Consider the following 13469-nt stretch of genomic DNA (forward strand, 5'->3'; position numbering starts at 1 on the left):
GGGCCAGGTCCTGGTGGGGCCTGGCAGGATCCAGGCACTCCGCATCAGGTCGTTGGGAGAGTTGGGCGGTGAGCGTGGGAAGCCTAAGCTGGGGAAATATTCCTTGTTTTGATAAAAATTGCTATTTGTGTTTTTCCAGACTCGGCCGTCATCGGCTGCCAGCGCGAGGGAGGCGAAGGCGCCATCTCGCTGTGAGGGAACCCGCCGGTCGGAAGGAGGTAACCTCCCTCGGGAAGAGCGAATGACTGAAAACCAAATTAAAACGGCCTTTCGGAATGATCCCGAAAGCCCCGGCTCTGTCCTCCGTGGGCTCAGGCAAGGACCGAGTGTGGAAAGAGCCCCGTGAGTGATGAACTCATTATAGTGTTAACGAGCCGGAGGAAGGAGGGATGCTCAGGCAAGCAGAGGCACGTGGCAGCCTGGCTCCGATGGAGCAAATCTGGGTCATTTCCCCCCCGGAGCAGCCTGGGAGTTGATCCCAGCCCTGTCTCCTCTGCTCTCCTTCCTGAAATGGGGAGGTTTTACCTCAAAAATCTCGCTGGGAGTCGGGTAATGGACCGGTTGAGAGGGGAAGAGGAAGGGAAATGGCTGCTGGTGTCTCTGGGGCATCTCTCCGTGTTGCTGGGGACTGGCAAAGCCGGTGTCTTGGTGAATCCGTGGGACCAGATCAGCCATTTCAGACCCGAAATATTGAGTCCCGATTCTGGAAATGCCGAGTAGGTTCCCTCAGATGATGGGGACACAAGTTTCCCCCCGCTACCTGCTGCGGCCGTGCCTGGGGGGTGTCCAAACCGCCCCCCCCCCAATTTTGGGGACGAGCTGCTTCTGGCACCAATTCTTCCCCTTTTGGTGTGGGAAATGGGGGTGGGGGTGTCCTGGTCGCAGCTCGGCTGTGCCGAAACCGGCCCAAAATGGGAGTGGGAAAATGCTGTCCCACCCCGGAGGTTGCCACAACTGGGTTTTGGTCACCTGTGGGGACCCCAGGAGCGGGGCTGGGTCCCCTCCGGTGTCACCAGGACCTTCCCGTAGTGCTGGGGTGACCAGTGCTGTGACGATCCCTGTTTTCTCCATCCCTTTCCCAGCTTGGAAGATGGATGTGGGACATCCCATCCTGCCCCAGAGGTGGCTGTGAATGGGTTTAGGTGCTTGGTCACCTGTGGGGACCCCAGGAGCGGGGCTGCGTCCCCTCCGGTGTCACCAGGACCTTCCCATGGTGCTGGGGTGACCGGTGCCATGCTGATCCCCGTTTTCTCCTTCCCTTTCCCAGCTTGGAAGATGGATGCGATGCATTCCGGCCGGCCCGAGCCCCTGGAGGAGCGACCGAGCCATCGGACAGTGGATGGGCTGAACCCGGAGCTACGGTCGGAGAAAATACTCGCTGCTGAGCACGGAGGGGAAACTGCTGGGACCGGCACTGAGCCGCATCCGGAGTGGTAGGAACTGCCGGGAAAGGGGGGGAATTTCCCCTGGGAAAAGCCCCCCTACTTCATACTGGGAAGCTCAGGGGGGGTGCTGGATTTGGGAGGTGTCCGTCACCCCCTCAAATCCCAGATCCGCCGCCCCCGGAGGTGTTTTTTTGGGTGCCGGGGGATTCTCCGTGCCCCGAATTGCCGGGGGCTGATGTTGCCGTTATCCCCCCCCCTCGCCAGAGCTGGCCCTGCCGCTGGAGCTGCCCCAGGACCTGCCCCCTGCGTATCTCAGCCGCCAGCGCCGTTCCCTGCCCACCACCCCCGCCGGCTCCCGGCCCCTCGCTCCCCGCCGAGCTCCGGTAAGTGCCGGTACCGGTGCTGGGAGCCGTTTTTTTTGGGGTGCCCCCTCCCACAAAACCCCCCCGCCTTCTCCTTCCTCATCTCTTCCAGGGCAAGCTCAGACGTTCTCTGCGCCGGCCGTTTCCCGGCGGGGCTCAGCCGGTTGGTGACCGGCATGCAGACCCCCGCTCCGGCCTCGCCGCCGCGCCGGGGCTCCCCGCCGGTACCGGGGGGGGACGGTGCGGTGAGGGGAGCCCCTCCCCGGCGCGGGATGGAAATAAAGACCCCCCCCCGAGGGGACCGCCGTCGGGTTGTCGGTGCTGGGGGTTCCCCGGGGACCGGAGTGGGGGGAAAGGAGGGGTCGGGCCGGGACCGGGGCGTCGACTCGGAGGCCGGCGTCGGGCGTGCGCGGCTACACGAGGGTCTACGGTCACCGGGCTCTGCCTGGGAAAAGGGCTAAGGGCCAATCGGCTGGCAGGGATCTTTGATTGACAGGCGGCTGGCGAATGGCGTGAGGGTTTTCCTCCCGCCTCGCCTCTCCGGCTGGGTTGGTCCAGCCGGTGGAGTGGCAGTCGCGCCGTCCAATGAGAGGGAGGGAGGGTGGCTAGAGGCGGGTGAACTCGTCGGTGTTGTTCGGGTAGTGATTCGCTAGCTTTGCGGAGCGGCAGTCGTCTCTGCCAATGAAATGGCAGGAGCGATGCCGAGGGGCGGGAGCTGCAGCGGTGCCGCCTCAGCTGACAGGCCAACTCCACCTCCCATTGGCTGGTAGCGATGAGCGACGCGCCGGGAGACCAATAGTACGGCAGAGAAGGGGCGCGGCTTTCCCGTCCCTCCTTCCCGGCCTGATTGACGTCCCGCTGCTCCGCTCCGCTCGGCAGATTCCTCTGATCGACGGGCGGGCCGGCCAATGGTCGCGCGGCCTGAGGGGAGAGGGGCGGGGCGGGCGGAGCGGCGCCCCGGGGGTGTCGCCAGTGCCGGATGAGGAGAGTCGGAGGGGAAGTTTGGTCGCCGCCGCCGCGGGCCCTGTGAGGAGGAGCCGCCGCCGCCGCCGGGAGAGCGGGTGTCCCGTTCTCCCCCCCCCCGCCACCGCCATGGGGAACCGGGGCATGGAGGAGCTGATCCCGCTGGTGAACAAGCTGCAGGACGCCTTCAGCTCCATCGGGCAGAGCTGCCACCTCGACCTGCCGCAGATCGCCGTGGTGGGCGGGCAGAGCGCGGGCAAGAGCTCGGTGCTGGAGAACTTCGTGGGACGGTGAGTGGCGGGGCGGCGGCGGCGGGGACGGGGAAACGGCGGCGGGGCCGCTACGCCGCCTCCGCTGCGCCGCTGGCGTAAGCGCGCTTCGTGAATCCCGGCCTGCGTAGGGCGCGGTTGCCGCCTGTGGGACCCGACCCCCCCCCCGGCCGTCCCCTTCCGCGCGCGCGCGCGCTACGCAAAGTGCGGAGCGGCCCCGCTCCCCCTTCGCCCGGCCGTTCCCTACGCACTTGGCGTAAGGCGCCTCCCCGGGGGGAGCGGCTCACCGGCGGGCCCTTACGCCAGCGGCGCAGGCGGGGGGGGTCGGGCCTTGGCCGGCGCGCAGGGCGTTGGCGTAGGGGGGTTCTGTGAATACCGGGCCGGCCCGATGCACCGGAGGCGGCGGCGATGGAAGGATGCTACCGGGCAGGTGAGGCTCCCCGGGGCCTCCCGTCGCACCGTGGGGGCTCGTCCCGCCTCTGGATCCTCCTGGAGACGCTGCCAGGCGTGAGGAGGAACCGGCGGGTGGGGCGGGTGAGGCTGGACACCGGGATGCTGAACCCCCGGTTTGGTGACACCGTGAAGACGCTTCTGTTTCCAGGCCGGTAACGTCGGGCCCGCAGCCATTCCTGTCTCCCCCACACACACACCCCCCCGGTTCCATCGTCCTGCTCCTGCTGGGGACCTGAGATAGCACCGAGGTGTCGGGGCTTGGCCACCGGTCAGGATAAGGCCAGGCCGCGGCCTTGACACCCAGCCCGGGGTGTGAAGGGCGGGGAGGAGAACGTGGCCGCCCCCGATAACCGGGGGGGGTGGGGGAGAACGGACGGACGGACGCAGGGGTTCCACCCCACACACACACCGCGGGGTTTAAAAATCATGCCGGGCGCTTTCGAAATCGTCCGGAATCGCGAAGAACAACTGCTTGTGCGCCAAAACTTCGACCTTCGCCGCCTTTTTTTCTCTCTCTCTCCCTCTCCCCGCTGCCTTTATGGGGACGGCAGCGCCGGTCGGGGTATTAATGGCTCAGCTCTGAGTCGGTCGTCGTTTCCTCCGGCGTTTGCTCCGTCCGTGGGGTTGAGGAGCCGTCGGCGGTGCTGGATTCCTGCCGCTTTCTTCCCCTCCTCGACCCAGGCCTCCTTCTTTCTCCAGCTCGAAAAGACCATCGCGTGACGGGGTTGCCGTCGGATGGTGTAATATTAACAATAGCGGCCTTCCTGTGACGTCATTCCATCCTGGCACGGGCCGGCGCGGATCTTGTCACCCACAAACCAGCAGCGGCTCAGTCCATCTCTTCCCCGGCGCCTACGTGAACCTTAACATTCCCCAAAAAAGTTGGCCGGGTGGTTTTCCCGACCTTTCGGGCTGGTTTTGGCGTTGCTGTTGCTGCGGAGATGCGCCGGTGGTTCCCTTTGGCTGTAGAAAAGCGTCATTTGAAAGCGCCGCCTGAGTTTTCCCTGATTTTTTTTTTTTTTTTTTCCCCCCCCCCCCACTTCTGTAACATTTTTCCGAGCGGCGAGGTTGGGATCCGGAGCCTGCTGTGCCATCCATGACCTGACACATTTTGCCGCTTCTTTTGTCCTCAAAAAGGTTGGATTCCGTAGCGTGGATCCGCCACCGGGGAGCCTTTTTCAGCCCAGTGGTGGGAGGGAGAGGAGGAATCGCCTGGATAATCGGAGCTCGAACCCCCCCCAGATTAAACTCCTGTGGGGGCTTTGCGGAGCTTCGCTGCCTTTTGGCTTGAAACGGTCGAGTTATTCCCCCTCCTCAGTTGCTGCCGATGAAAATTTTGGCAGCTTCTAATTACAGTGCTGCTGGAAAACCAGCCCCGGTAATTAAAAATCTTTGTTTGGGAGCATCGAAGGCATTTAATGAGGGGTTAACGCGCTCCGCAAACACGGGCTTTGCGCGGGAGGGTTTTTTGCGCGGCCGAATCTGCCCCATTGTAACCGGGAGCTTTTCGCTCCCGTCCCGTGGTGCTAATTTTTGTTCTGCAGCTCGTGTTAATAACCGCTAATTACGCCTGGGGTGGATTCTGCCCTGCGTTGGGTCGGTGCTCTCTGGCCCTCGGCTTGCTGGGCGCCGTCGTAGCAGCGTGTCAGCATCTCTTTAAAGCGTTGCTTTCTCCAGTCATTTGGGAATGCGATAATGAGGAATATAGATTATTGTTACACAGCTCCGCACCGTAATTTGGGGAAAAATAGCCCCCAAACAGCTCTTTCCTTACCAAGCTTGGGCAGGAACTGCCTGCTTATCTCGGCGCAGCACTGGACGCTGTTGGGGTACCCGTCCCAGCGCTCGCAGCCGGGTAAAACCCATCGGTTTTTATCCCCCCGCCGGCAGCATCGAGCGTTTTCTCCGGGATGGTGACGATTGCTGAGGCCTCCGGGCTCTTCCCGACTGTTCGTTACCATCCGCGTTGAAGCCTGCTCTAGATTTCCAGCCGAATTCGTGGAGCGGAGAATGCTTTTGAGTGTAAGGGCCGCATTTTATCCGTAAAAGCTTTTCTGCCTGAAGCCGCTTCTGAGCGTGCAAACGCACATCCGTATAAGTGCCAGGCAGAGGGACGGACCCGCTGCATCCCTTGGGAAGGGAGCTGGGCTTAAGAACCGAGGCGATGTCCAGCGGAGGGACGGAACTGAGTAGCGTCTGCTGGTTTTAGTCTGCGAAATGGGACATAAACAGGGAAAATTCCCCGGTGGAGTGGTTTTCCTTCCGGGAGCTAGCTCTAAGGTGAAGCTGCCCGGGGCAATGGCGGCGGCCGAAGGGTGGGAGAGTCGTCGGTGAAGCCTTCAGCCTCTGGTTGATTCGAGCTGGGGACAAATAAACAACACGGAGGGAACGCGGCCGCGCTTATTCGGTTATTTTTGCTGATCCTGCCCCCTTTTTCGCGGCCGTTTGACCTTTAATCTTGGCTTTTCTGACCCGGTAGGAAGGTGCAGAGCCCCCCTAGGAAGCCCGACTCCAGCAGCGCTTGGAAGTCGGTGTCCCGTGTGCCGTTAACGAGCCGTGGCGGCTTCTTCAGTGACATATCCCGGTCCCCTGCGTGCCACCCAGCCTCACTAGAGACAGGGGCAGGATGCGGACGAGGCGGTTTCGGCTCATCCCCCGCTTTATCTCGTATCCCCATTGCAAGGAAACCGCGGGGAAAGACATTGTTCCCTCTTCAGAATGAGGGATTTTGGGTTGATTGCGTTAGGGGTGAGCTCAAACCAGCCTCGGCGCTGGGATAAGGACTCAGCGGGAGGTCTGGATCCCTGCAGACTGGCCCCGCTTGGGTGGTTTTTAACTGTTTCGAGAACCTTGAAACCACTTAAAACCACCGAGGACAGGGCAAGCCACGGTACGGCGGTCCCTTAAAATACGAGAGGAGGGTTACGAGCCCCATTTAAATGCCTTAAGATGCCGCCGGTCGCGCCAAAAAACCTGCGGAGGAGCCAGGAATTGGGCTCAGATCCCTCTAAATCTGTGAATTAGATGCTGGACTTCGATTTATCTGGGGGGAAGGAATCCGTGTCGCTGCTCTCTCTGTTCTAGCGGGCGTCAAAATGGGCTGGCCTTGGGTCTGAAGAGCCTCGATTCTCTCATTATTGGGGAAAAGCACAAAAGGAAATCTAAAATACTGCATTAAAATGGCATTAGTGGCTGTATTAAAAGCCGTCCCGATGAAACGTGCATTGACGGACCCTTCTTTGGAGCCCTTGTCGTGTCAGGACGAGCGTGTCCCCCCGGCTCTCGCCGCGCCACTCCGACAAATGACGGCGTTAAAAAAAAAAAAAAAAAAAAAAACCACAAAAAACCAAAACAACAAAAACAACAACAAAAAAAAGCCATTTTCAGAGCCCTGTAAAACCCGGGCATTGAGCGCGGCGGCCGCTCGGACCCGGCTGACAATGGAGCCGTTGTGATGCGGGCGGTGGGGGGGGGTCCTGCCATCGGCAGCGTCTTGGAGGAACCAAACCTCAATGAGGCATTATGAGTCCTTCGTTTGGCGTTACCAGTGCTGCCGGCGGCCATAAAGAAAACCGAGACTCAGCCAGACGGGGACGGAGGTAGCCGGACCTCGGTAAGAGCACCCTACTCCCCGCGGGACGCTGAATCGCCTCCATAAAGTGCTACGGAGCCCCCCAAAATGGTGAGAAAACCCAACATTTGGGCCAAACGTCGACACCTCAGGCCCAGGGTGGCTCGCGGAGATTTTTAAATCACGGTGAATGGTGCGTTGGAGGCTCTTGGGGCGGAGAATTTCTCCACGGGGTGGGGATGGAGATGAGCGCGACCTTTTTCTTATCTAGAGGTCGGGCGCCTGCGTGGAATGGGCCGTGCCGAGTCTGGCTCTGCGGGTGTAAATCACGGCTTTGGCGTTTTATGGCGGCCATAGGCAGAGGGACGGCAATAAACAGCGAGGGCAGGGGGAAAGGGCGTTCTCAGCGGGCAGAGCCGGCTTAGAATGGAGGGAAGGGAAATTGGGAGTGAGTGAGGGGCTTTGGGAGTGAAAACAGGTCTTGGAGGGACACGGGGGACACGGAAGGACGGTCTGGTGGGTCTCTTGCCAGGGTGTTCGGGATGTTTTTTCCCTTGATTTTGGGGAAGAGCCACCATGGGAGCCACTGGGGAAGGATTCATCAAGATAATGCTGGGCTCTGGGGCCATGGGAAGGACGCGGAGCTGTGGGAGCGGGGCCGGAGGAGGCCCCGGAGATGCTGGGAGGGCTGGAGCCCCTCTGCTGTGGGGCCGGGCTCAGCTGGGGGGGTTCAGCCTCGGGAAGAGAAGGCTCCGGGGAGACCTTGGAGCCCCTTCCAGTCCCTAAAGGGGCTCCGGGAAAGCCGAGAAGGGACTCTGGATCAGGGAGGGGAGCCGTGGGACGAGGGGGAAGGGTTTTAAACCGAAAAAGGGGAGATTTTGGTTAGATATTAGAAGAAATTGTTGCCTGTGAGGGTGGTGAAACACTGGCCCAGGTTGCCCAGAGAAGCTGTGGCTGCCCCATCCCTGGAGGGGTTCAAGGCCAGGTTGGACGGGGCTGGAGGGTCTTTAAAGCCCCTTCCCACCCAAACCGTTCCGTGATTCTCTGCTAAACGAGAGCCTGAAACCAGAGAGGGGCCGGGCAGCGCTCACTGCTCCGGTGCCTTTGCCCCGGGAGGTTTTACAGGGGCCGGGATGTGTTAAATGTACCTTTTCCACCTCTGACCTTTGCCTTTTTGTTCTCTCCGTAAAGCAGAGTAGTTTCCTGGTCCCGCACGCAAAGGGCAGGCGGGGAGAGAGAGAGAGAGGATTAATCCGAATACCCGGGCAAATGGGGAAAATCCGGGTTGAACGTCGTCATTTCAAACACCGGTTTGACCTCACTCCTCGGTGATTGCGTCGCTGAGGTGTGGCAGCCTCGTGGAGGTCCTGCTCCGTGCCACCTGCCCCACATCTCTGACTCACTTTAATGTTTAAAAAAAAAAAAAAATATGCCCCAGGGACCTTCTGGCAGGCTCTGGTTCCCGCCCCCCCCCGGCTCCTTGTGTTTGCCATCGGTATTTTATCCTGAAGGATACAGTTCCTGCCAACCCCGGCCGCAAAAATGCGTGTGTGCAAGTGCGGTAACACCCCTCGGTTGTAAAAACACCCACTTATTGCCAGTCCCCGGGTGCCAGGCGGGGGTGCCCCGGCCCCGCTGGCCCGTGTCAGCTGCCGGTTGGGAGCTGTGACGTCCTCTGCCATGAAACCGTCTCTTGTTTGGCTTCTCTTTTGCATGGAAAGGGCAAATTGCTCGTGCCTGACCCTGCGACGGGTGACGGGTGGTGTTCCCCAGGGGTCAGTGCTGGGCCCAGTCCTCTTCAATGTCGTCATCAATGGCCTGGATGAAGGGACAGAGCGTCCCCTCGGCAGGTTTAGAGGTGACACAAAGCTGGGGGGGTGGCCGACACCCCGGAAGGCCGTGCCGCCATCCAGAGAGACCTGGCCAGGCTGGAGAGTTGGGCAAAGAGGAACCTTATGGAATTCAAGAGGGGCAAGCGCAGGGTGCTGCACCCGGGGAGGAATAACCCCCCGCAGCAGGAGAGGTTGGGGGTGACCTGCTGGAGAGCAGCTCGGTGGGGAGAGACCTGGGAGTGCTGGGGGCCGACGGGACGGCCATGAGGCAGCGATGGGCCCTGGTGGCCAAGAAGGCCAGTGGCATCCTGGGGGGCATGAAGAAGAGCGTGGCCGGCAGGTGGAGGGAGGTCATCCTCCCCCTCTGCTCTGCCCTGGGGAGGCCGCAGCTGGAGTTGTGGGTCCAGTTCTGGGCTCCCCGGGTCAAGAGGGACAGGGAACTGCTGGAGAGGGGACAGCAAAGGGCTACCGAGATGCTGAGGGGACGGGAACGTCTCTCTGCTGAAGAAAGGCCGAGGGATTTGGGGCTTTTTGTCTGGAAAAAAGACGGCTGAGGGGGGATCTTAAAGGGTGGGTGTGAGGAGGATGGGGCCAGGCTCTTCTCAGTGGTGCCCGGGGACAGGACAAGGGGTAACGGGCACAAACGTGAGCATGGGAAGTTCCACCTAAACAGGAGGAGGAACTTCTTGACTCTGCGGGTGGCAGAGCCCTGGCACAGGCTGCCCAGAGAGGTGGGGGAGTCTCCGTCTGTGGAGCCATCCCAAACCCGCCCGGACGCGTTCCTGTGCCGCCTGCTCTGGGTGACCCTGCTCTGGAGGGGGTTGGAGGAGATGATCTCCAGAGGGCCCTTCCAACCCCTACCATCCCGTGATTCCGTGATTCTGTGAGTTCATGCTCTACAGCTCGGCTCCGTCAAGGGTAACGCGCTTCAGGAAGCCGTGAGCTGAGGGTTTATATCGTTAAGTACCCAAAAGTCGTTAATGTGGCCGGTGGGAGAAGGGAGCAGCAGAGCCCGCTGGGAGCGTTCGATCCCATCCAGATGCCGTGGTTTTCTCTCCCTGCCACCAGTGTTGTCCCCTCCTGGGGTCTCCGGGCCGGTGGTGAGTCCGTGGGGAGGGTTTTTGTGCCTCCCGGTGTTTATTTCGACAGGAGGAAGCTGCCACCGCTCTCCAAATGGCGTAACCGGGCCCGTCATAGCGAAACTGCAGAGCCGCAACCGCGCCGAGATGGATCCCGCCGCCCTCCAACGCTTCCCTTTTCCTGTTGCATCCCACCTCCTGCCGCCGGTGCCGCCGGACCTGTCCTCCCGGTTGGGCAGGAAGCTTTTTTCCGGGGCGATAAAAAGCATGTTTCTATTTATAAAAACCACCTTCTTGGGGCTGGCTCTGAACAGGGCTCGCGGTTCGCTCCCAAAATCTATGTGCTGGTGTTGCTCCCGGTGTAGATATCGCGGCTGTAATTCCCGATTCTCTCGGCAGCAGCCGGGATGCTGATGTGTGGGGCTGGATACAGCCCCCGGGGAGGGTGTGAATTCCCGGCGGAGCCTCTCCCACTCCGTGACCGGGGCACCTTGGGGAGTGGGTGACAGCGCCGGGCACCGTTTCCTTGTGCTCAGCTGATAAGCTGGATGTGCCCTCGTTAATGGGAGCGATAAAACCGTTCCAAGCTGCTCCGGCTTCTCCCAAGGAGCTCTTTTATCCCTCCCATTTCCAAGCAAAACCACCGGCACGGAGCTGCTCGGCAAACCCGCTTTGCCGTCGCATTCCCAGGCTGCGGGGGGGACACACACGGAGCTGCAGCCGTTTGCTGGGTGATGATGGCCCCCAACGCCCATTCCAGGCGGGAAAATCCTCCCGAAGGACACCCCGAGCAGGGGAAACGCCGTCGCTCCTGCCCCTCGTTCCGCTCTTCCGTGAAACGGGGGGGACACCGTAAAGGATGCGCGGTTTCAGAGGATAAAGGCGGTGGGTTTGTCCCCTGCTGTCGAGATGTCTGTCTGTATTTTTTTAAAGGAATTAGCAGGGTGTTAAAATGCTTTAGACACTGGAGTTTCCGAGGGGCTGGCAGGTGGGAAAGCTGCTTTCCCAACGCCTGCACCCACAGCCTCCGGAGTGGTCGCTCGGAAGCGGTTGGCGGTGAAGGCAGAGGGATGTGGGAACCCCTCTCGTCTTTCTCTTCCTCTCCTTGTCTTCCTCTCCTCATCTTCCTCTCCTCGTTTTCCTCTCGTCTTCCTCTCCTCGTCCTCCTCTCCTCGTCCTCCTCTCCTCTCATCTTCCTCTCGTCTTCCTCTTGTCGTCCTCTCGTCCTCCTCCCCTCTTGTCTTCCTCTCGTCCTCTTCTCCTTTCGTCTTCCTCCCCTCTCGTCCTCCTCCCCTCTCATCTTCCTCTCGTCTTCCTCTCCTCTCGTCTCCTCTCGTCTTCCTCTCCTCTCGTCTTCCTCTCCTCTCGTCTTCCTCTCCTCTCGTCTCCTCTCGTCCTCCTCTCCTCTTGTCTCCTCTCGTCTTCCTCTCCTCTCGTCTCCTCTCGTCCTCCTCTCCTCTCATCTTCCTCTCCTCGTCCTCCTCTCCTCTCATCTTTCTCTCCTCATCTTCCTCTCCTCGTCCTCCTCTCCTCTCATCTTCCTCTCGTCCTCCTCCCCTCTTGTCTTCCTCTCGTCTTCTTCTCCTTTCACCTTCCTCTCCTCTCGTCTTGCTCTCCTCTCGTCTTCCTCTCATCTTCCTCTCCTCATCTTCCTCTTTTCTCCTCTTGTCTTCCTCTCGTCCTGTCTGTGTCATCCTCTCCTCTCCTCTCCTCTCCTCTCCTCTCCTCTCCTCTCCTCTCCTCTCCTCTCCTCTCCTCATCGCAGCGGGGTGGGAAGGTGGCCTTGGGACGGGGACAGCACGTTCCTGTCCTGCTGCGGGCGTCCGTGTTCCCAGGAGCATCTTTTACCCGCCCCCAGCTCCCTCTGCAGAGCAGGCCCCGATCCTCTGCAGGTCCCGCACCTTTTCGAGCCCCTTCAGGCCACCCCCCGCCGTTCCGTTTTCGGGGTGATGGCCTCGCTTAACCCCAGTGGTAAATATCTGCCTTTTTATTCCTTGCAGGGACTTCCTTCCCCGAGGCTCTGGAATTGTCACTCGGCGACCTCTCATCCTGCAGCTCATCTTCTCCAAGACAGGTACGGTCCGGGCGGGAGAAGGGGGAGAGAGCGGTTGAAACCCGTGAGGCTGCAGGGGAGCAGGGACCAGAAGCGGTGATGGATTTAGGTCCGTCCTTCTGCTCCCTTCCATCAGAAAATTCCTGTTTCCCTCGAGGTGCCATTATCCTGATGATATGGGGCATCGGGTCCACCTGCGAGCGTTTAAACCGCTGTTGGTGGCTAATAAAAGAGTTGCCGGCTACTTCCCCCTCGCCCCATGATTCAGTTCCGCTTCCGCAGCCTGGCACCCGGGAGTTGCGAAATCGGGCTCTGCCCCGGCTTCGCCTGCTTCCACGCGGCGAGGAACGGACGCGAGGCGCGGGGACGGCTCGTTTTCCCAACTGGGTACATTTTAAACGCATCAACTGGCCTCATCTGGGGGCAGATTTCTCTTATTGCCTCCCCCGGAATGAAACGCGTCGCCCTTTTCTGAAAAAAAAAAAAAACAAAACCCCATGGGTTTGGGTGAATTTTGGCGGAGACGGAGCGGTCAGCGGAGCCGCGCTCCGCAGCCTCCTTTCGCCTTTATTCAGGCGACCTGTTTATCGGGTAATTAGTCGTTTTCTGGTACCCAGAAGACGTAAAAGGATTGCAAAATGTCTCTGGCGGCCTTGAGATGATAAGGTGTCGTCAGGCGTGGAACCGGTAGGAGTGGAAGGGCGAGGGAAGGGCTGGTATTTCCCCTCGCCGCACCCAGGGGATTTGGGAGGGAGGAAGCGAGTTGCCCCGTCCCTCTCCCCTGGGGCGAGTCGTGGCCCCAAATCTACTAAAATCCCTTTTCGAGGAGCCCGGGGATCGTTATCCCCGGGGAAACGCTGTCTCTCTTCCCCCTCGCTTCTCCGCGCTCCCCTCCGCGCTTCCCCTGCGCTCACGACTTGGAAAAGCCCTTTGGAAAATTTCAAATACCTGAAGGCGGCTGCGCAGAGGCCTGGAAAAAGCGGCTGTTTTTCTGTTCCCAGGCGTCTCCTCCGCAGAGGAGCCGGGCTTTGGTTAATGTTTGGCTCCTGGCACGGTTTTCCTTGGGCTTGGAGTTGCCGGAGTCAGAGGCGGGCTCCACGGCGGGCTGCGGGGTTGTCGGCTGTGGGGACGGAGTGAAACGGGGTGATAAATCTGGGAAAAATAAAAAAGCTCATGGCGCAGGCAGGGGGAAGCCGTGGTTCCTTCTTGGCTGCTGGGGCTGGGAAGCGCTGCCAGTGCTTCCTCGCCGGATGGTGCGAAGACGATATCCCGGGTCTCCGGACGGTGCAAAGATGGTATCCCGGGTGTCCGGACGGTGCGAAGACAATATCCCAGGTCTCCGGATGGTGTGAAGACAGTATCCGAGGTCTCCGAATGGCGCAAAGGTGTTATTCCGGGTCTCTGGATGGTGCAAAGACCACATCCCAGATCTCCAGACGGTGTGAAGATGGTATCCTGGGTCTCCAGATGGTGCGAATATGGTATCCCGGGTCTCCAGACGG

At 60.5% G+C, this 13469-nt stretch overlaps 1 protein-coding gene and 1 long non-coding RNA gene across 6 annotated transcripts in view; both read left to right on the forward strand.

The window, feature by feature from the left end:
- The first annotated feature begins 29 nt into the window (after nt 1-29).
- On the forward strand, nt 30-2052 carry LOC128901512 (uncharacterized). Its single transcript, XR_008463481.1, has 5 exons — nt 30-48; nt 140-218; nt 1268-1433; nt 1650-1768; nt 1860-2052. It is a non-coding gene; the product is annotated as an uncharacterized LOC128901512 (long non-coding RNA).
- Nucleotides 2053-2682: 630 nt separating this feature from the next.
- DNM2 (dynamin 2) overlaps nt 2683-13469 on the forward strand; it is a 36257-nt gene continuing 25470 nt past the window's right edge. For 4 of the 5 annotated variants that reach the window (XM_054183525.1, XM_054183526.1, XM_054183527.1 and 1 more), the window contains exons 1-2: nt 2684-3000; nt 11915-11988. In XM_054183525.1, the coding sequence (XP_054039500.1) occupies nt 2840-3000; nt 11915-11988 (235 nt within the window). In that variant the 5' untranslated portion in view covers nt 2684-2839. Of the gene's footprint in view, nt 3001-11914; nt 11989-13469 lie in introns of all 5 variants that reach the window. The other variant, XM_054183529.1, reaches the window with a different exon arrangement.

This window comes from Rissa tridactyla, chromosome 25, assembly GCF_028500815.1.
Source record: "Rissa tridactyla isolate bRisTri1 chromosome 25, bRisTri1.patW.cur.20221130, whole genome shotgun sequence".
NCBI lineage: Eukaryota > Metazoa > Chordata > Aves > Charadriiformes > Laridae > Rissa > Rissa tridactyla.